At 46.2% G+C, this 22672-nt stretch overlaps 2 protein-coding genes across 3 annotated transcripts in view; one reads left to right on the top strand and one right to left on the bottom strand.

Annotated features, from left to right (window-relative positions):
- Positions 1-885: 885 nt before the first annotated feature.
- Positions 886-14211, bottom strand: NENF (neudesin neurotrophic factor). Of its 2 annotated transcripts, XM_055370974.2 has the most exons (5): positions 12118-12315; positions 9390-9548; positions 4371-4431; positions 2553-2656; positions 886-1194 (listed from the first exon to the last, which is right to left on the bottom strand). In XM_055370974.2, exons 2-5 carry the CDS (start codon positions 9489-9491, stop codon positions 1018-1020), a joined length of 444 nt encoding a protein of 147 aa, XP_055226949.1. In that variant the 5' UTR covers positions 9492-9548; positions 12118-12315; the 3' UTR covers positions 886-1017. The 2 variants fall into 2 exon arrangements, with proteins under 2 accessions (XP_055226949.1, XP_018885920.2); XM_019030375.4 differs by lacking the exons at positions 9390-9548; positions 12118-12315 and adding an exon at positions 13943-14211.
- Positions 14212-14242: 31 nt separating this feature from the next.
- Positions 14243-22672, top strand: part of PACC1 (proton activated chloride channel 1) — a 69305-nt gene continuing 60875 nt past the window's right edge. The window contains exon 1 of the mRNA XM_063708742.1: positions 14243-14438. Coding sequence (XP_063564812.1) covers positions 14406-14438 — 33 coding nt within the window. The 5' untranslated portion in view covers positions 14243-14405. The remainder of the gene's footprint in view (positions 14439-22672) is intronic.

Here is a 22672-nt window from a genome sequence, read left to right on the forward strand (position 1 = left end):
AATGTGAAAATTCTCTCTTGAGGGCAGTTGCTATTTATTTTAATAAAATACAAGTTTTATGTCAAGGAAATTCATCTCCACTGTAAAATGTCCAGGATCCATCTAACACAGTATTTATCAGCCTCAGTATGGGTGAAATTTCGGACCGGATAATGCTTTGTCAGGTGCATTACAGAATGTTGACCAGCATCCCTGGCCTCGAGATGCCAGTAGCATCCTGCAGTCATGACAAACAAAAATTTAAAAAAAAAAATGTTGCCAGACATCACCCAATGTCCCCAGAGGGAAAAATCTGCCCCCTCTAACAAAAGGGGCTTCCTCCTAAAATCTGACCTCAGTCCAGCATAAGGAATACGTCTCCCGTTCTTGGAATGACCTCCACCAGGCTCTGCCCACACTGACCCTGGCCCTCCTCACCAATCTCCAGCTGCATATGCGCTGAAGCCAGTTCCCACCCTCACTCCAGCCGGGTTTCCTGGCTCCCTTCCCATCGCCCACCCTCCCACCTCACCAATCTCTTTTCCTGCCCATTGCCTAAATGCCCCACCATCCGGCCCCACAGGACTACGGAAGAACAACACAGCCCACCCGCTTATGTGGGGTGCTGACGGGGCTCCAAGGAAATGGCCTCTAGGAAAGAATTCTCCTTTTGTAAAAATGGGACCTTTATTTTTGTTTTGATTATAAAGTGAACATGGTCATGGCTGAAAATCTGTCAAGCACAGAAAAGTATAAAGTAAAGGTCGCTCAAAATTCCACTGCCCAGCCAGCTGATACTGACATCTAGGATGTGTCCCACTTCGGCTCTTATTGATCCCTGGTGTGCAGACAGGGGTCCCCAGGTAGACAGAACCCCTGACCAAGGACAACAGGAGGCATTTGCTCTTCCAGGGTAAGCATCTGTTTTATTCGGATCTGGGTGGCTCAGGGCCTCCAGGCAGCCAGTTTTGCAGGAGATTCAGCACCTAGTGTCTTCCTGCCTCACGCTCCCAAGAACCTGCTCCTGCAGGGGGAACATCAGAACTCGTCCTTGATGTCAAAATGGGGCTGGTCTTCAGGCTTGAAGTCCAGGTTAGGGCTGCCATCCTCATTGAGAATTCTCCGGGCAGTGTAGCCGACGATGGGGTATTTGGCTTTGTACACTTTGGTGAAGACCTCATCCAGGGCCTCCAGTTCCTTGGCCGTGAGACCCGTCTTGGGGAGAAAAGCCCAAGAAAGACAGGAGATGGGGTAAGTGGATAGTGTTTGGCACTGGCCTTTCTCCATCCCTGCCTTGCCTCCCACATCCCTAATGCAAGAGAAAAGATATCTCAACAAACCAAATAATGGACAAATGGCTTAAGAGACACTGCTGTGGGCGGAGGGGGGGCGCGGCGGTGGGAGGGTATAACATACGGGGAGCAATGCTTCATCACACTTTGTGGTTTGACTGATGGCAGGGATGAAAGACTCCAGAGAGCATGCTGGGATGGGGCAGGGCATGCCCTATTGCATCTGCATCCCCTTCCTCCCCCCGATTAATCCTCCCTCTCTCTACACACCTCCCATTATACATTTGGCACTTTCCCCTTTCTTAAGTTCTTCATTCATTTTTGTAATAGTTACATTCATTTTGTTATGAGTTTGGCTCATCTCAATTTATCTCAATGTCAGTTTGATGTTGAGCACAGTTAGAGGAAATTCCAGCCTTACTGTTGGAATTATTTAGACCTTGAATAGGTTTAAAAAACAAATTTTTTTTTTTTTTTGAGATGGAGTCTCACTCTGTTGCCCAGGCTGGAGCACAGTGGCATGATCTCAACTCACTGTAACCTCCTCCTCCTGGATTCGAGCGATTCTCCTGCCTCAACCTCCCAAGTAGCTGGGATTACAGGTGCGCACCACCACACTCAGCTAATTTTTGTATTTTTAGTAGAGACGGGGTTTCTCCATGCTGGCCTGGCTAGTCTCAAACTCCTGACCTCAGGTGATCCACCTGCCTTTGCCTTCCAAAGTGCTGGGATTACAGGCATGATCCACCACTCCTGGCCTAAAAAATGTTTTAATGCTATCTTCTCCTTCACAGAAATATAAGCATAGAGGGAGACCTTTCTTCCCAACCCAGTTCATCCACAAAGCTACCAAGCATGGCCTGGGGAATGGGTCTCAGAGACTAACAGCAAGGCTGTAAGGGGCTGAGGGGATGGGGTGGCAGGTACAGACCATAAGGAACATTAGGTTGCCAAATCAGGTTGGGGCCAAATTGTGATGATCACTGAGTTGGATCACAAGTTCATAAGAGTTTGGACTTGACTCTAGGCAACAGACAGCCATGGAAGGTTTCTGAGTCGAGGTGACATGGTAGGATAATCTATTTCAAGAAAATGCCTGGCCACCATACCAAGCAGACCGAAGGGTAAATAAGCTAATTAGGAAGCCTTGCTCTTGCCCAGACACACACACACACACACACACACACACACACACACACACACATGAAAAGAAAAAGAAAAAGAGAAAAAGGCATGAACAAGGAGGTAGAGGATTTTACAAAGGCTTATAATCTGGCTTACAGTGTCATGGGTGAGGTCTGCAGGATCCAAGGACATCTTGGCTACCCCTCTAGTGGAGTCCTTCCCCGTCAAGGCATTGTAGGGGGCTCCTCGTCCATAAAACTCTGTAGTGGGAAGGAAGGAAGAGACGTAAGCGTGGGTTTACATGCAGAGTAACCAGGAGCTTGCACGTGGGGGCGCTCCCAAGGCCCCCACCCAATCCTAAAAAAGACTCCAGGCTCACGGAGAGGCCAAACAATGGCAATACAAAGTCCAGTAAGCCACCCCAGCCATCAGGTTGGATTCCACTTACTCTAAATGTGACGTAAGTCACACATGCTTTCTGAGCAGGGATTTTCAGAAAATATAAAATGAGAATAGTCCCCCTACAACCTCTTTTGTTGTTGTTTTTTTTTGACAGGGTCTCACTCTTGCCCAGGCTGGAGTGCAGTGGCACAATCTTGGCTCACTGCAATCTCCACCTCCCAGGTTCAAGCAATTCTCCCACCTCAGCCTCCAGAGTAGCTGGGACTACAGGCATGTGCCACCACCATGCCCAGCTAATTTTTGTATTTTTTTTTTTGAAGAGATGGGGTTTCACCATGTTGCCCAGGCTAGTCTTGAACTCCTGAGCTCACATGATCCGCCCACCTTGGCCTCCTAAAGCGCTGGGATTACAAGCATAAGCCACTGTGCCTGGCCCCCTTCTTGTTCTGTTTTTTCACCTAAGTGTTAATACTGAGAAAATAGTCTCTTAAAAATATTAGAGATGCAGGCTGGGGGCAGTGACTCACGCCTGTAATCCCAGCACTCTGAGAAGCCAAGATGGGCAGATCATTTGAGGTCAGGAGTTCAAGATCAGCCTGGTTAACATGGTGAAACCCCATCTCTACTAAAAATACAAAAAGCTGGGCATGGTGGCGTGCACCTGTAATTCCAGTTACTCAGGAGGCTGAGGCAGGAGAATCGTTTGAACCTGGCAGCTGGAGAAGGTCGCATCACTGCACTCTAACCTGGGCGACAGAGCGAGACTGTCTCCAAAAAAAAAATTAAAGATGCAAACAAGAAAAATGTTCCCTCTTCTTAAATGTTGGTGGAAGCCAAATCTATTTCCATTCAGCAGTGTTTGTTATCAAATAATAGATAAACCAATACAAAACTATCTCCAAGATATCATTAGTAGTTACATTAAATGGCACTAAAATGTTCTGTAATGTTCTATAATGCCAACTCTTTACTAAAGAACACTTCTCTCATTGCTTCAACTAGGGTAAATCATTAAGTTTGAATTTAATTCTACAGGCAATGGAAAGTCATGGAAGGCTTTTGAGTAGAAGCATGTCATTATCGGGGGAAAAAAGCCCCTGCTGAAGTAAAACACTGACAAAGATTAACTCAATCTGCCCATTTAAAATGGAAGGATGGCCAGGTGCGGTGGCTCACACCTGTAATACTAGCACTTTGGGAGGCCGAAGCGGGTGGATCACGAGGTCAGAAGTTCAAGACCAGCCTCGCCAAGATGGTGAAACCCCCGTCTCTACTAAAAATACAAAAAAATTAGCCAGCAGTGGTGGTGGTGCCTGTAATCCCAGCTACTCGGGAGGCTGAGGCAGAGAATTGCTTGAACCCAGAAGGCGGAGGTTGCAGTGAGCCAAGATTGTGCCACCGCACTCCAGCCTGGGTGACAGAGTGAAACTCCGTCTCAAAAAATAAAATAAAATAAAATGGAATGAAAAGGACTTGCCTAATGTTCCCTCCCTTTCCTCACACCTCCAAGTGCTGCTCACTCTGGCTTCTGTGCTCCCTGGAAATGAAGATTCAAAATGCCACACCACTTACCCTTTCCGGAGGTGACATCAAACACCACTCCCTTCACTGCCAAGTAGATGGGCTGATCTTCCTAGAAAGCAGGGGAGAAGCTGTGAAGAGGAGGGGAAGAGCCAGCTCTTCCAGTGCAACTTATTAAAATCTTCTCCCATCACAAGCTGAGCAAAGAGCAATGGGTCAAGTCCCAAAGGCTTTCTGTTAAGCCTGGTCCTTGGCGAGCTTGCCACCTGCCTGGGCAGCGTCATGCCCACATACAGAAATTTGGAAAAGTCATAAAGTCTCATGACAAGAATGTGGCAATTCTCTCCTTTATAGAGAAAATCAGGGGCCAGGCACAGTGACTCACGCCTGTAATCCCAGCACTGTGGGAGGCCAAGGCGGGCGGATCACCTGAGGTCAGGGGTTCAAGACCAGCCCGGCCAATATGGCTAAACCCTATCTCTACTAAAAATACAAAAATTAGCCGGGCATGGTGGCACATGCCTGTAATCCCAGCTGCTTGCGAGTCTGAGGCTGGAGAATTGCTTGAACCCTGGAGGCAGAGGTCGTAGTGAACCAAGATCATGCCACTGCACCCCAGCCTGGGTGACACAGTGAGACTCCGTCTCAAAAAAAAGAAAATCAGGAACAGAAGCAACTTCATGGAGATGAAAATTCAAAAGAATAGTAAATGATGAATTACTTATCAGTCCAAACTTCCTTTCCTCTTCATCAATAGACATACACGGATGTGACTGATATGAGCAATCTATTTTATATTTTGCTTCTTACAGGTAACATTCCCTCATATAAACATTTCCACCAAAATGACTGTCATTTAAACAGCTCCATGGGGCCCCATCTTTTTTTTTGAGACAGAGTTTCACTCATGTTGCCCAGGCTGGAGTGCAATGGCGTGATGTCAGCTCACTGCAACCTCCACCTTCCGGGTTCATGTGATTCTCCTGACTCAGCCTCCTGAGTAGCTGGGATTACAGGCACCCGCCACCACGCCCCGCTAATTTCTTGTCTTTTTAGTAGAGATGGGGTTTCATCATGTTGGCCAGGCTGGTCTCGAACTCCTGACCTCACGTGATCCACCCACCTAGGCCTCCCAAAGTGCTGGGATTACCGGCGTGAGCCACCATGCCCGGCGTAGGGCCCCATCTTATATTAGTGATATTGTCTACCTATTTGTTTAGCTAGCTTTCTATTTTGGGTATTTGGGTGGTTTCCAATCCTTAGAACTATAAATGGCAGCATTATGAATACATGTTTCTATCAATTACTTTCTAATTTGGTGACTTATTTCATTGAGGCCTTTATTTAAAAATTTCTCTCCACCCAGTGAATGCATAGGAAAGTGCCCTATTTCAATATATGGAATTCCTGGGCCTAAGTATATGAAAACTTAATCACTGTTTATATTTTATTAGTTTGTCCTGTAACAACATTTATAGTGCTAGAGATATGTAAGCAATGCTGTTTCCCCACCGTTCTACTAACAATGGGCTTTACACTTTTTTTTGGCTCTATTAGCAGGCATAAAATGTTACCTCAGAATTTCCCCACCAAGAAAGAATTACACAAAAAAGGATGGCATGACTTTTCTAGCTTCCATCAAGTTGGGCTCAGGCTGGGACGATGGGTACAGTCCCAAGACACCCAAGACCAGATCTCTCCTTTGTCTCAGTGCCATCAGAGGTGCAGGGGCATCAGCCAGGTGGCTCACAGCCCAGGCGAGGGTGGGAGTCGCTGCTGGGTCCATAGGAATCTCAGGCTCTGCAAGCACCTGCTGCTTGGCCTTCTCTTTGGGGTGGGCCTTAGTGTTCTTGCGCTTGTGCAGCTTATGGTGAAGGGTTTTCATGATCCCATTTAACAGACAGAGGAACTACTGAGGCTCAGAGAAGCTAAGCAACTTGCCCAAGGAAACACACCTCACTGCCTCATAACCACTCAGGCCTGCTTCTCTGCCTGTCATATGAGGGTAACGCCCACTTGCCTCGGGAATGCTGAGGAAAAGAGTGTATGTAACACCTAGCAGGCATGACACAGGAGCTCAGCAGAGGGCTGCCTTTTATTACTCCAAACCGGCTCCTAAAGACAGGCCCTAGAGGACTGCCATTGACTCTGTGGACACTTGCTCCACCTCATCTAACACGGGTCATTTGAAACGGCCTGGATTTCCAAGCCAGCAGACGGCATTTTTCTTTGTGAGGATTTACCGCCTTTCCTTTACCAGGTTTCCTTATTCCTCAGTTTTGATTATTTATCAAGTGGGATTATGTATTTATATCAATTTTAAAAATATATTACAGCTATCATTTAACCCCAGTATTTTGTCATATCTTCCATTCTGTGGCTTTTTCCTTGATACTTCTTTTCTTTTTCCTTTTTTTTTTTTTTTTTTGAGACAGAGTCTTACTCTGTCACCCAGACTGGAGTGCAATGGTACAATCTCGGCTCACTGCAACCTCCACCTCCCCAGTTCAAGCGATTCTCCTGCCTCCGTCTCCTGAGTAGCTGGGATTACAGGCACACGCCACCATGCCCAGCTAATTTTTGTATTTTTAGCAGAGACAGGTTTCACCATGTTGGCCAGGCTGGTCTCAAACTCTTAACCTCAAGTGATCTGCCCGCCTCGGCCTCCCAAAGGGCTGAGATTACAGGCATAAGCCACCACACCCAGCCGACACTTATTTTCTATGGGCAAACAGCCATATAAATATAACATTCACATACATAAGATAAACAAAAACATGCATCTTATCACTAACACTCTTTTCTTTTTTTGTGGGGGGGTACGGAGTCTAGCTCGGTTGCCCATGCTGGAGTGCAGTGGCACAATCTCGGCTCACTGCAACCTCTGCCTCCCAGGTTCAAGCCATTCTCCTGCCTCAGCCTCCAGGGTAGCTGGGATTACAGACGTGTGTCACCACGTCTGGCTAATTTTTTTGTTGTTGTTATTGTATATTTAGTAGAGACAGGTTTCACCATGTTGGCCAGGCTGGTCTAGAACTCCTGACCTCAGGTAATCTGCCTGCCTTGACCTCTCAATGTGTTGGGATTATAGGCATGAGGCACCACGCCCGGCCAACAGTCTTTTTTTTTATGAGAAGGAGTTTCACTCTTGTTGCCCAGGCTGGAGTGCAATGTCATGATCTTGGCTCATCGCAACCTCCGCCTCCCGGGTTCAAGCATTTCTCCTGCCTCAGTGTCCCGAGTAGCTGGGATTACAGACGTGTGCCACCATGCCCAGCTAATTTTTTTTTTTTTTTTGTATTTTTAGTAGAGATGGGGTTTCTCCATGTTGGTCAGGCTGGTCTTGAACTCCCAACGTGAGGTGATCTACCCGCCTCGGCCTCCCAAAGTGCTGGGATTACAGGCGTGAGCCACTGTGCCCAGCAATCTCCTTTTCTTAACAGTAAAATTTTTACTTCCTCCTTAAACTACTTACTTGAAGGTGTAAGTGCTAAGAGGAAGTCATATTATAGGGGAAGAAAAGAATGTTTAGCATTTTTGAGGCCTCAGAGTGACATAGATACCTCATATGCCATGCAGAGGAATGGTCTTATCAGTAAACAGAGCGTGCTGTGATGGTGAGTTCTGACCCAGTGTAGATGGACATCCATGGATAGCACAACCCCCAGGCACAGACTCTCAGGCCTGGGAAATAACAACTGAGAAGGTGGAGGATGGGTGGAAGGCTTGGGAGTATAAATGCAGACACAGGAATAGAAGTGACACAGAAACAGCCAGGCATGGTGGCTCCCAGCACTTTGGGAGGCTGAGGTGGGCAGATGACTTGAGGTCAGGAGTTTGAGACCAGCCTGGCCAACATGGTGAAAACCTGTCTCTACTAAAAATACAAAAATTAGCCGAGTGTGGTGGCAGGTGCCTGTAATCCCAGCTACTGGGGAGGCTGAGGCAGAACTGCTTGAACCCGGGAGGCGGAGGTTGCAGTGAGCCAAGATCACACTACTGCACTCCAGCTTTGATGACAGAGCAAGACTCCGTCTCCAAAAAAAGAAAAAAAAAAATACAGACACACACACACAAAACAAAACAAAATCAGCCACTGCACTCCAGCCTGGGTGACAGAGTGAGACTTTGTCTCAAAAACTAAACTAAAATAAAATAACCTTGTAAGGCAGTTATTACTATACCCATTTCGTAGGTGAAGAAACTGAGGCTTAGAGTTTACATAACCTGTCAATGGTTTCTCTGCTGGTAAATAAAAAGTCAGGATTCAGACTCATACCTGTCTGATTCTAAGCCTTTGCCCTTCCTAGGGTAATTCTTCCTTATTGAAAACTTGAATACCAATCTCTGGCCTGCAATTTGTAGACAGTGAAACCCTGCTATCATAACAGGTGTGTGACAAGGCAAAAGCTACCTGTGAACATGTGCAAGCAATATCTCTACCTATCAGGGCAATTTTGACAGGAGTTGAAGAAAACAAGCGCCAAAGGCACTCTGGAACACACTACCTTTTTTTTCTCTATTTTCAATTTTGTTCAACACACTCACTCTATAACCTGTTATCTACGTAAGAGGTCCTCAAAATCACCTCTTCTGTACAACCCTTACTAGAATTACTGGGAGAATGGAGTTTTAAAGAAGCACCAAGGAGATGCTGTCCAGATTTTTTTTCTTTTTTAAAATAGAGACAAGGTCTCACTACGTTGCCCAGGCTGGTCTCAAACTCCTGGGCTTAAGCGATCTTTCCAGCTCAGCCTCCCAAACTACTGGGACTACAGGTGTGAGCCACCACATCCCGCCCAGATTTTCAGCAAGCATTCGAAGAGGACTAATGTATACCAAAGATTTTTCTATTCCCATATGTGAATGATTTAGAGAGCCATGGATCACTCTGAGGCCCTACAATGCCTAAAAGGAAAGAACTGGCTCTTGGTGCAGTAGATCCAGAACACAGTGTGGTTCTGTGAAAGACACCAGCAGCCAGGACACCCATGCTTCACGGATTTCCCATCTGAAGCTGCCACTGGAGAAACTACGCAAATCCCTGTGTGGGTGTCTGAGCTCTCTCACCTTGAACCACACAGTGGGATGTGTGACTGATAGAGGCGGGTCTGCCTTGTCTCTCATCCAAGAAAGAAGGTTTTTTATATATAGTAGAAGCAAGTCACTCATTGCTAGATGTTTCAGAAAGACTTGTTACACAGGTCCACAATCCCACAGCAGAAACTCCTGGGGGTCAGACATGTTTTCAATATGAGAATATGTCAGATTTTAGAAAGGTGTTATGGGGAACATACCATATATTATGCAATACCTCTAGGGAGGTCCAAGGCAACACCTATAATCAAGTATGCTAGTATTTCTCCAGTGAAACATGAACATTCACAGTAAATGGGATAAAGACTAACGTAGACTTATAGCAGCTCCAACAAGGTTCTGTCATCAAGTGATTTCAGATCAAGCTGGGTTTTTCTGTCAAATGACTTGTGAAAAACAAAAATGTCTAGGTTTCAGAGCTTATTAGATTTCTGTAGTGCATGAAAGGACCGTGGACCTGTTATAATGCCTCTTGCTTGTATCTTTAATAAGGTAATAAAAATAATAGTAGCTAACATTTATTAAGACTTACGGTGCTATGCCCTATTCCAGGCCTACGCTAAGCCTGTGCACACCACCATCTCATTTAATGCAGGCATTCACAAAACACCTGCTTAGAGTAGGAACTCTTTTTTTTTTTTTTTTTTTTGGTAGAGGTGAGGTCTTGTTATGTTGCCCAGGCTGGTCTCAAACTCCTGGCTTCAAGCAATCCTCCTGCCTCGACCTCCCAAAGTGAGTGCTGGGATTACAGGTGTGAGCCACCACACTCAGCCAAGTAGGAACTCTTATTATAACCATTGTGATGATTTATTTTATGTGTCAATTTGCATAGGTTACTGTACCCAGTTATTCAATCAAATACTCACCTAGATACTGCTGTGCAGGTATTTAGAAGTGTTTAACATCTACAATCAATTGGCTTTATATAAGGAAATAATCCCAGATGATCTGGGTGGGCCTAATCTCATAATTGAAAGACCTTAACAAGGCCGGGTACAGCGGCTTACGCCTGTAATCACAGCACTTTGGAAGGCTGAGACGGGTGGATCACGAGGTCAGGAGTCCAAGACCAGCCTGGCCAAGATGGTGAAACCCTGTCTCTACTAAAAATACCAAAAGTAGCTGGGCGTGGTGGTGGGCGCCTGTAATCCCAGCTACTCGGGAGGCTGAGGTAGAGAACTGCTTGAACATGGGAGGCGGAGGTTGCAGTGAGCTGAGATCACACCACTGCACTCCAGTCTGGGAAACAGAGCAAGACTCCGTCTCAAAAAAAAAAAAAAAAAAAGACCCGTGGGCTACAGCATCTGCTCCTGCCTGAGGGCTTCCAGCCTGCCCCTTCTGATAGCCTGCTCTATGTATTTCCAACTTGCCCAGCCAGCCCCCGCTATCATGTAAACCAATCCTTATGATAAACCATTTCTCTATCTATATATAGTTGACCCTTGAACAACACAGGTTTGAACTGCATGGGTCCACTTACATGTGGGTTTTCTTCCACCTCTGCCACCCCTGAGATAGCAACACCAACCACTCCTCTTCCTTCTCAGGATGCAGACCTTTATAATGATCCACTTTCACTTAATAGTAAATATATTTTCTCTTCTTTATGATTTTCTTAGTAACATTTTCTTTTCTCTAGCTTACATTACTGTAAGAATTCAGTATATAATACATTTACAAAATATGTGGTAATCGACAATGTTCTTGGGTCTTGTGGTCAACAGTAGGCTATTAGTAATTAAGTTTTGAGCCAGCCATGGAGGCTCACACGTGTATTCCCAGCACTTTGGGAAACTGAGGTGGAAGAGTGGCTTGAGCCCAGGAGTTCGACACCAGCCTGGGCAACACAGGAAGACCCCATCTCTACAGAAAATTTAAAAAATAGCCGGGTGTGGTGGTGCACACCTGTAATGCCAGTAACTGGGGAGGCTGAGGTAGGAGGACTGCTTGAGCCCAGGAGGAGGCTGTAGTGAGCTATGTTCCTGCCACTGCACTCCAGGCTTAGCAATAGAGTGAGACCCTGTCTCAAAAAAAAAAAAAAAAAAAAAAAAGGAAAAAAACTGTAGTTTTGGGGGTAGTCAAAAGTTATACATGGCTGGGTGCACACCTGTAATACTAGCTGCTTGGGAGGCTGCGGCAGGAGGATCGCTTGGGCCCAGGATTGCCAGGCTCTAGTGCACCATGACTGCCTGTGAAAAGCCACTCACTCCATTCTGGGTGACACAGCAAGACCCTGCCTCTAAAAGAAAAAAAAGTTATATGCAGACTTTTGACTGCATGGGGGTCAGTACCCCGAACTCCTGTGTTGCTCAAGGATCAACTGTATAGATATAGATATCCAAATGGTTCTGTTCCCTGGTGAAACCTTGACTAATCCAAGTATCTTACAGATGAACAAAGTAGAGACTCAGAGAGGTTTAGTAATTTGCCCCAAATCACACAGCAGAACAGGGACTCAAAACCAGGTATGATCCGATGTATTATACAAATTGTCACACTTCTGAGTAAAAGGGTGTTATTAATAATTATCCCTGGATAACAGGCATAGACCAGAACAATCTAGGTCAAACAACAGCGCAGCACAGCTTGAACCCACTGCACTCAACTGCCTCTCTCGTCCCTCGCTCCCCTCCTCTCTCTGGCTCCTTCCTTCCACCTACAGAGATCCTCAGGCTCCACTCCCAAAACAACTGTTTCCTACCCCTGTTTCCATCTCAAGGTCCTCTCTCTGTTTCTCTCAGTTAAATTTCAATCTATAACATCAGCATCAAAAAACCAAGGGTCTTTTCTCAGTCCTCATCTTGCAGTTCTGGCACTCTTGCTGTAACCTCAGTGGTGAATTCTCTCTTTCCTTAGATTTTTGTGCCAGTGGTCCCAAAGATCATCGGGTCAGTTGGAGAGTCCCTAGAAAGAAGATTCCAAGAACTCAGCATATAGTTCTACTCACAGCTGGGAAGGAAAAACACAGAGGGAGAATCTAGGGGAATCTATGTGCAGGTTTCCTATGCTCTCTCCCTCCCATGAGGAAGAGCACACTCTTCCCCCAGCAACAAAACTTGACAGTATGTGCCATTCTTCTGGCAGAACATTCCTCTGCTAGAGATGCCCATTAGACTCAGCACCCAAGGTTTTCACTGGGGGCTGGTCACATGGGGCACCCTCTGCCTAGCATGTACAGTGTTCAATACTAACCACACCATCTGTATATACAGCCTAGGCAAGTGAGTCCACCGTTATTGGGTAGGGAAGGGTGAGAAATCCAGACACTAGACAAGTCCCACCCTTGCAAGCAGGCTTTTCTAAGGAGAGCAGGCCTGCCATGTTAATTCTTTTCTGCACGGATGCCTGGACTCTGAACCATCTGGTTCCCTCTGCTACCGGCAAAAAGGCATCCCTTAACATCCTCACATCCCAGCCATGTCTCCCTCCCTCGGTGTCCTCACTGACTCATGGTTCTAAACGGCCCCTTCACAAATGATGCCCAAACTGGCATCACTGACTAAGGGCCAGGTTTCTGATACCCCCATGCCATCCTAGTCCATATAAGGCCAATTAACTCAGGAATTAGGGAGACCAGGCCGGAGGGTTTTGAAAAACATCAGGCCCCTTCCTGCTCTACCACTAACAGGTGGCAGGCCTCAGTTTCCTTATGTGTAAAAGCAGGAGATGGGTTCCTGCCAGCTCTCTGAAATACTATGGTACTATGACCTCCCCCCAGTGCCGTTCCCCCGCTCCGCATCTAATATCAGCCCCCTGGTGGTCCTTGTCGTGCAGCAGCAAGATGCTGCCGCACGACACAGCCATCGCTCCAGTCCCAACCAACTCAGGTGGACAGGTGGTTGTGAGTTTTCTGGACGCCCCTAGACTATTGACGTGTGTGGGTGTGTGTGTGTGTGTGGGGGGTCTCTATTGACGTGTGTGTGGGGGGGTTGTGGGGGTCTCTAACCTCCAGTCCACCCTCTGCGCTCGCTTCCAGCTTTGGCTGAGCCCCAGGGGTACATGACCTAAAAGTGGGTTTGAGGAGTCCGATGCAGGGGCCTGGGATACAGGGGCAGGAAAAGGAAGTGCAGGCAAAGACTGGCTTATCCCGGGACCTGTCTCAATTCCCACCTAACCCAGGCAGCAGGCTCTGCTTCCCTCCCTCCGTCCCCCGCCACTCCCCACTATGCGTGGGCACAGTAAACGCCTCGGCTGATGCTAACATGAAAACCAAAAAGTTCTGAGGTCTGTACGCAGATCATCAACGAAAAGGCGGCTAGAGGGGAAATCTCCCGGGGACCGAGGGGGAAGTTCAGGGTGGGGTGTGCGGGCAAAGCGGGGCGCTCCGACTGTTGAGGACTCGTCCTCACCCCTCGGCCATCCGTCCGGGCCTAGAGAGAGGAGGCCCCCCGCTGGCCCAGGGCGCCCGCCGCGGGCCGCGCGTCCCCCAGAGCTTCCTGGGCCGCCGGCGCCTCCTGGGTCCCCGCTCGGCTCGCCGCAGATCGGACGCCACCCCGGGTCCCTCGGCCCGCGCCACCCCCGCCTACCTCCTCCCCGCCATAGCGGGCCAGCTCCTCCTCGGTGAAAAGCCGCACTGGGGGCCCCCGCTCGGCAGGGCGCGGTGTCTGCCCGGCCCGGGCTGTGGGCAGCCCCGGGGCCAGCGCCAGGACCAGGGCCAGCGCTGCCAGCGGCCGCAGCCGCCGCCGCGGCGCGGGGCCCACCATGGTGAGCGCGCAGCGCAAGGCAAGGCCGGGCCAGGGCGGCGGGGCCCTAGCACGCCCGCCCAGCGTCCCGGAGTCCCGCCCCGCGCCCAGAGCCTCCCCGAGGGCGGGGACCCAAGAACTCCCGCCCTCCGCGCGCCTCCTGCGCCCCGGGGTGGGGCTGGCCGGGCTACTCGGGCCACGCAGCTGGAACCTGGAAATTAGGATTGGAATCCTGAACTCCTAAATCCAAACTACAGACTGGAAGTTACCAAAAAATGTCACAGTGGTTCCTTGATCAGGTAGAAAGATGACAGAGCCCAACATACCAGAACCTAGAAAGGTAAATTTCTAAAATAAGACTCCAACTGTCTTAATTCGCTTTTATTTTTGGCTGATTTTTTTTCTTCCTGGTTGTGTTTAAGTTTCTGGTTCCCAAGGAGATTTTTGCAAAGGGTAGGGTGCTGTCACCGATACGCCCAGAAATAATAATAGCTAACATTTGTGCCAAACTTTGCTCATTACTTTATGCAACAAATATTTTTGAGTACCTCCATGTACCAGGTCACTGGGGACTCACCACTGAACAAGACAGATCCACGCCCACGTGAAGCTTACATTGTGTGGGCAGATAGACAATAAGATGCTAAGTAGTATGTTAGATGGTGGTGAATACTAGGGAGAAAAAGTAGGGCAAAGAGATAGGGAGCACTAGGATGGACATTTTATTTTATTGTTATGTATTTATTTATTTTTGAGATGGAGTCTGTCGCCTAGGCTGGAGTGCAGTGGCGCCATCTCGGCCCACTGCAACCTCCACCTTCCGGGTTCAAGTGATTCTCCTGCTGCAGCCACCAGAGTAGTTGGGATTACAGGCACCCACCACCACGCCTGGCTAATTTTTTTTTTTTTTTTTAAATTTTTAGTCGAGATGGGGTTTCACTATATGCTGGCCAGGCTGGTCTCGAACTCCTGGCCTCAAGTGAACCATCCACCTCATCCACCCAAAGTGCTGGGATTACAGGTGTGAGGAACGGTGCCCGGTTATGGGGATGGTCATTTTAAATAGGCAGGTTAGGGAAGGCCTCACTGAGAACAGGGTATTTGCATAAAAATCTACAGGAGGCGAAGGAGGCGGTCTAGAGGGAAGAGCACTTTGGCCAAAGGATCAGGTGCATAAATGCGGAGGAATGAGGATGCCCGGCTTGCTGGAGGATCAAGGGAAGATAAGAGGGGTAGGTGAAGTCAGGAAGGAAGCGGGTAAGGGAGTGGGGGTGGATCTTGGGAGCTTCACAGGTTATTTTCAAGACTGGCTTTTACTCTGAGTAAATGGAATAGAGGAATTAACAGAAAAGGGGTCTCATTCCAGACCCAAGAGCACGTTCTTAGACGTCCACGGCAAAGAATCAGGGCAAGTCGCAGAGTATAGTAGTTAAAATAGTTCATTAGAAACTAATCCATTTCTAATAATAGTACTACTGTGTTTCTGAGTAGTATCCTTGCTTTGAAGTAGTACTAAGCCAGTATTGTTTATATAGGAGCACCTCTGCCTTCGATGTAATGCTTGCTTTTATAGGGCTAAAACTAGTGTACTTCATTACAAAAGCCTATGATCAGCTTGTTACAGACTATTAGTATTGTTATTCTCTTGTGTAACTATTGACTTCAGGGAGAATTTATGGGTGTACTGTTATCTTTAAAGTGAAACTCATTTTTAAACTAAGAATGCCTTTTTCCATTATCTCATTTCCTCAACCATAAACATCTTGTGAAGAGTGCCTGTCTTCCTGGGAAAGTCGCCCAGCAGGTTTGGCTTTATCTGACCTTTATTCAAGATGGAGTCACTCTGGTTAGGACACTTCTGACATAATTCCCTCCTCCTTTTTACAAGGAGACCTTTAATCCTAAGGGGTGCAGGGGGACAGAGATCCATCTTCAGTAACTTCAAGCTGAACAGAAGCGATGATATTCCTGCCTAACCATTAGGATCCCTTTGCCTAAAGTAGAGAGCTAGCCAGTCAGAAAGCATCTGTATAGTGAGGACCAATCATACATAATTCTAAGTCCCAGAAAAAGGTGAAATCTAGAAAATTAACGTGTTAAATTTAAAGAAGCATTGAGTAAGCTTAACTTTTATTCCTACATAAAAAGTACAATGCAGTATATTCCACAGCACGAAACAGAATGAATAGAATTATCCCAAGCATGCTAAACAAAAACAGTTTCCCAAGGACTAGGCAGTTGTTAGAACCAAGCTGATATGGGGTCAACTGACAGCGTGTCAATGGCAGAGATGTGGGTGTCTAAGTCTTTTGTGGCCTGAGTAACATTATGTGAATAGTCTGGAATGTATGCAAAACATTCTGTTTTGATTATAGCATAAGTTCCCCCTTTGAGCTGCTGTTAACATGTCCAGAGCCATAGTTTCATAAGGCTATCTGTCTAATTTGAGATGTTTCTTCAGTCAAGAGGGTAAGGGCATGGCGTGTATTATTGAAAACTGCAGCTGTGTTTAGCTACGGCTTTGGCTTGAAGCTCAATGTCAATTGTGGCTGCCTGTGGGGAGAAGACAGTGTCAGGCCTCTGAGCTGAAGCTCAGCCATTGTAACCCTTGTGACCTGCACCTATAAGTCCAGATGGCCTGCAGGAGCCAAGAAGTCTGGAGCAGCCAAAAAAACACAAAAGAAGTGAAACAAAAGAAGCTCCTGCCTTGACTGATTGACCAGCCTTACGACGTTCCACCATTATGAATTGTTCCTGTCCTGCCCCAACTGATCAATCAACCTTGTGACATTCTTCTTCTGGACAATGAATCTTATGATCTCCCCACCATGGACCCTGTGACCCCCTCCTCTGCTGACAATAGATAACCATCTCTAACTGTAACATTCCACTGCCTACCTCAGTCCTATAAAGCTGCCCCTCTCCTATCTACCTTCACTGACTCTCTTTTCGTACTCAGCCCACTTGCACCCAAGTGAATAAACAGCCCTGTTGCTCACACAAAGCCTGTTTAGGTGGTCTTCTATACGGACACATGTGACTGATAGCCAATGGGTAAAACAACCAAGAAGACTGCTTTTGTCACTTATGACGAGCTTTTACAGTTTCCCAGTTAGATGGGAGAGATTATAATCTAGTGAGGATACATCCTGGGAGATGAAGATGACCCTATGTACATCTTCCAGTCCAATTATAAGGCATATATGGCCAGCCATGTGACCCACATGCCCATAACCAACCCCAAGGAGAAATACAAGCACCTAGCCATAAAGACTCATTTTGCCATCCCATCCACATTTGGCTAGTTACAAGAAGGGTGCGATTATAGTGTTGGGGTAGTAACCATTCCACGTTACAGGTTTCAGTGTAGTAATCACTGCTATTGTCTTTCAAAGCATAGGGGCACTCTGCCTAATACCTGAACTTAGACAGCTGTCATCCATTCATCGTGTACAGTATAACCTTACATCAGAGTGGAGTTTAATTTTCTGATCAAACAAAAAAGAGGCTTCTTTGTTTCACGGTGGGAAGGGAAAGGGCTGGGCCCTGTGTTTCTGTAGTAGAAGGGAAAAAGGGTGGTCCATTTACCCCAATCATAATAATTTCCCCATATGCTCATAGTGGCTGGCAGGATGTACCAGGGCAGCCTGAGGTGGAGGAGGCATTAGTTCCATGCATACTCGGCAATTAGTGTTGTTGTGTAGGGAGGCTAAAGTTTGTGCCCATTTGGCAAAGAGATTGCTTCTTAGCTGGTTCCAATACATGCGCAGAATTAAGATGTTAATCCAAATCTTTAAGTTATTCATCCTTCTTGTTCCTTCTGAGCAGGCGCCAGAGATCAGTGGTTGGTACACAGGAATAAGTGAGATCAGTCTCAGCCTGTGGGACTTCATAAGAAATGGGTTTAATTCGAGATAAATGAACCCAGCTGCTTATTCCTTGAAGTTTAATTGCAGTTGGGGTACTAAGGAGTACTTGGTAGAGTACTTTGTACAAGTACTTTGGGGAAAGTTGATCTAACGGAGACCCTTCCTTCCAAATTTTTAATAGAACCCAGTTTCCTGGCTGGATTGTAGCATTTTCTTCCTTAGTGGAGGGAGGAAGTCTCTGATTTCCATATTCAAGAAGAGCTTTTTGCACCCGACCTAAGTTAATAACATAGTTCTGTAATTTGAAAGTATCTATATCTACTAGGAAATCTGCAGTTAAGAAAGGACTTCCATACATTATTTCCAAAGAGCTGAGCTGCACGTTTCCCTTAGGGGCAGCCAAAACTAGCAACAAGGCCACAGGCAATAGAGACGAATAGGTTTCTGATGTTTCCTGGCATAACTTGGCAAGAGGCCTCTTTGAAGTTTGGCCCTTTCTACTTTTCCTGCAAACTGTGGCCTCCATGCTGAATAAAGGCGATACTGAATTCCTAGAGCCAGTGATATATTTTGGGTTCTTGTTGCTGTGAAAAATGAGCCATTCTGTAAGCTTTTGGGCAGCCCAAACTTAGGGATTATTTCCTTTAATAAAAATTTAGAAATGTCAATTGCCTTTTCAGACCAGGTAGGAAAAGCTTCAATCCAACAAGTAAAGGTATCGATGAATACTAATAAATATTTGAATCCTTCCCATGGGGGTATTTGAGTGTAGTCTATTTGCCAATCTTCACCTGGGAATGTTCCCCTGTGCTGAACAGGCTTTACTAAAGGAGGAGGTAAAGGTACTTAGGGATTATTTCCTTTAATAAAAATTTAGAAATGTCAGTTGCCTTTTCAGACCAGGTAGGAAAAGCTTCAATCCAACAAGTAAAGGTATCAATGAATACTAATAAATATTTGAATCCTTTCCATGGGGGTATTTGAGTGTAGTCTATTTGCCAGTCTTCACCTGGGTATGTTCCCCTGTGCTGAACAGGCTTTACTAAAGGAGGAGGTAAAGGTTGATTATTTGGGTTATTTTGGACACATAGTTCACAGGCCCAAGTCCCTTGTTTTGCTGTTTTAAGAAGGTTTTTTCCTATAAAAAGACAAGACATCAGTTGAAATAGGGAATCTCTTCTCAAATGAGTGGAGTCATGCACATGTTTAACTACTTTGCATTGATCAGCCTTTGGTACATATAGCTTGCCATTTTCATCAATTAGCCATCTGGAAGGGTTTAAAGTTAATCCATGGGTTTTAGCTCATTCCTGTTCTCCTTTAGTGTACTCTGGCTTTATCATCATCAGGGCAGTGGGTACCAACATGCCCACAAAGTTGACTGGCTCCCTTAATGCAGCTGCCTTAGGCATAGCACCTGCAAAAGAATTTCCTTTTATTATAGTGGAGTCTCCTTTCTGATGCCCCCTGCAGTGACTCACAGCAACTTCCTTTGATAGCAGGACAGCATCTAGTAGATTTAAAATTTCCAAGTGGTATTTTATACGGGAACCCTTAGCAGCAGTTAGGAATCTCTGTTCCTTCCAAATGATAACATGAGCATGAAGACCAGAAAGGCGTACTTGGAGTCAGTGTAAATGTTCATTCTTAAATCATTTCCCAATTGAAGGGCTGTGGTAGGAGCCATTAACTGCTTTTTCTTTTTTTTTTTTTAGAGAGAGAGATGGGGTCTTGCTCTGTCACCCAGGCTGGAGTACAATGGTGCAATCTTGGCTCACTGCAACCTCCGTCTCCTGGGTTCAAGTGATTCCTCAGCCTCCCGAGTAGCTGAGATTACAGGTGCCCACCACCATGCCCAGCTAATTTTTGTATTTTTAGTAGAGACGGGGTTTCGTCCTATTGGTCAGGCTGCTCTCAAACTCCCGACCTCAGGTGATTCACTCGCCTCGGCCTCCCAAAGTGCTGGGATTACAGGTGTGAGCCACCACACCCAGCCCATTAACTCCTTTTTGAGCTGAGCTAGAAGCTGTTAGAGCCAGAGCCTGGGCTTCGATTACCTCATGCTGACTGGCAACAGCCTACCTGGCTCTCCAGTTTCCCTGATACATAAAACTGCCACCATTTGTAAACCATTCTGTTTCAGGATTATCTAGTGGCTCATCTTTTAAGTCTGCCCAGCTGGAATAAATTTGCTCCATAACTTGCATGCAAGAATGATCTAGAGGGTCCATAGCCTCAGGCAGATAAGTAGCCAGGCTTAAGGTTTGGCATCCTTTAGGAGTAATATCAGGAGTGTCTAAACAATAAAGCCTGCTGCTTTAATAAGCATATCTTGGTTATCTATAGGTGTCCTTTAGCTTCTAGAACCTCTTGTACTTGGTGTGGGGTCAAAAACTCCAGATGTTGCCACAAAGTTCATTTGTTAGCTTCATCTACCAGAATAGCAGTTGCTGCAACTGCTCTGAGACATCTGGGCCATCCTGAAGCTACATGGTATAATTGCTTAGAAAAGTATGCCACCAGTTAAGGGATATCTCCTAGTTTCTGGACAAGAATGCACAGGGCTGTTTGTTGTTTTTCAGCCACGTAAACGAAGACTGGTTTGTCAAGACTGAGGATTCCTAAGGCTGGAGATGTACTCTTAGAGAGTATTAAAAGTGTGTTTATAATTGTTGTCCCATTCAGAAGGATCTGAGTCTGCTCCTCATAGAGCCTCATCTAAAGGCTTGGCCATATCCCAAATGTGGGTACCCATAAATGGCAGAATCCTGCCATCCCTAGGAAAGCCCGTAATTGTTTTCTAGTTTGGTGTTCTGGAACACCCAAAATAGCTTCTTTTTGTACCAGGGCTATTGCCCGGGTGCCAGGAGTTAAGATGTATCCCAAATACTTAACTTTTTGAGTTGAAATCTGGGCCTTGGCTTGGCGTAGTGGCTCACGCCTGTAATCTCAACACTCTGGGAGGCCGAGGTGGGAGGATCACTTGATTGAGCTCAGGAGTTCAAGACCAGCCTGGGCAACACAGCAAAACCGTCTCTAAAAAAATTTTTTTCTTTTTAATTAGCTGGGTGTAGTGGTGTGCACCTGTGGTCCCAGCTACTTGGGAGGCTGAGGTGGGAGGACTGTTTGACCCCAGGAGATGGAGGTTGCATTGAGCTGAGGTCACACCACTGCACTCTAGCCTGGGCGACAGAGCCAAACCCTGTCTCAAAAAAATAAAAAGAAAAGAAATCTAGGCCTTGTACAGCAAGACTCTATATACCCATTAGTTCTCAGAAAATTTAACAGTGAAATGGTGTTATTGTCTGAGTCCCTTTTGGTTGGCTAGCAATAAGCAGATCATTAAGTACTGAATAATGGTGCCCTTATCCAATCATAACATTTTAAATTCTTTAGCCAATGCATTTCCAAATAAATGAGGGGTATCTCCAAACCCCTAGGGAAGAACTGTCCAAGTTAATTGAGAAACTAAATGACTATGTGGGTCAGTCCATTCAAAAGCAAAGATGGATTGTGAATCAGGGTGTACCAAAATACAGAAAAAGGCTTCCTTAAGATCTAAGATTGTAAGCCAATTAGCACCCCCAGGGACCTGGGCTAACAGCCTGTAAGGATTGCATACTATAGGATGTATGAGAACAACAGCCTCATTGACAACCAGGAGGTCTTGAACAAATCTATAGTCTCCACTTGTCTTTTTAACTGACAAGATTGGAGTATTACAGGGAGACTCAGAGTCTCAGCAAACCAAATTGCAGAAACTTATTTATTAATGGCTGGATTCCTCTTTGTGCCTCTGGTCTCAGAGGGTATTGTCTTTTCCAGGGAATATGAGACACCAGGTTTAAGTTAAATACAAACTGGAGGGGTATGTAATGCCCTCCCCAGAACTTAAATGTTCCAAACCATAGGATCTATTTGGGAGGTTACTACAACATGCAAGCTAGCTGAATCTCTATTAATTTTTCTCCATTGTCTTGGAGAGAAGTAAAAGCAATTCCTCATCCACATTGTAATCTCTGAAAGAGTCTACAGTTTGAAGCTGAATTAATACATTTCTTCCCAAAAGAGAGGCAGGGCATTCAGGCATTAAAAGAAAAACATACAAAGCCATGAGACGAGATCATGCCACTGCACTTCAGCCTGGTGACAGAGTGAGACTCTGTCTCAAAAAAAGAAAAAAAAAAAGAAGAGCAGCTTATAGGATGCTCTATGAGCTTGTCCATTTATCCCTGTGACCATACAGTCTCGGGATGATAAAGCCTCTTCATAATGCGCCAAAACAGAGCAAGCAGCCCCTGTATAGAGAAGGAAATTAATATTCTTACCTGCCACTTCAAGGGTTACCCCAGGATCCTCCAGATACATGGTTTTGTTGCCCAATGAGAGCTGTGGCAGAAGGTCTTGAGCCCCGTCACTCCTGGCCTTCAGCACCTAAACCAAGGATGTCTGAGCAAACCCGAGAGTGAGTGGTGCGCATTCCCTCTTCCTAATGGCCAGTTGTCTTACAGCAAGCACATTAATTTATATTCAAGTTGCGGTGATCTGGAAGCCCAGATTGGGGCTTTCTGCCTTCTAGCTTCCCTTGCCAAGGCTGAGAAGTGTAAGGGCAACCCCCATGTGGATGGCAAGCTTAAGGCCACAGCTAAGAGCTGTTCCTTTTGAGAAGCTGTCTTAAGTTTTTCTGCTTTCTCTGTGTTGTCCT

This window comes from Gorilla gorilla, chromosome 1 (assembly GCF_029281585.2).
Source record: "Gorilla gorilla gorilla isolate KB3781 chromosome 1, NHGRI_mGorGor1-v2.1_pri, whole genome shotgun sequence".
In the NCBI taxonomy this organism is placed as follows: domain Eukaryota; kingdom Metazoa; phylum Chordata; class Mammalia; order Primates; family Hominidae; genus Gorilla; species Gorilla gorilla.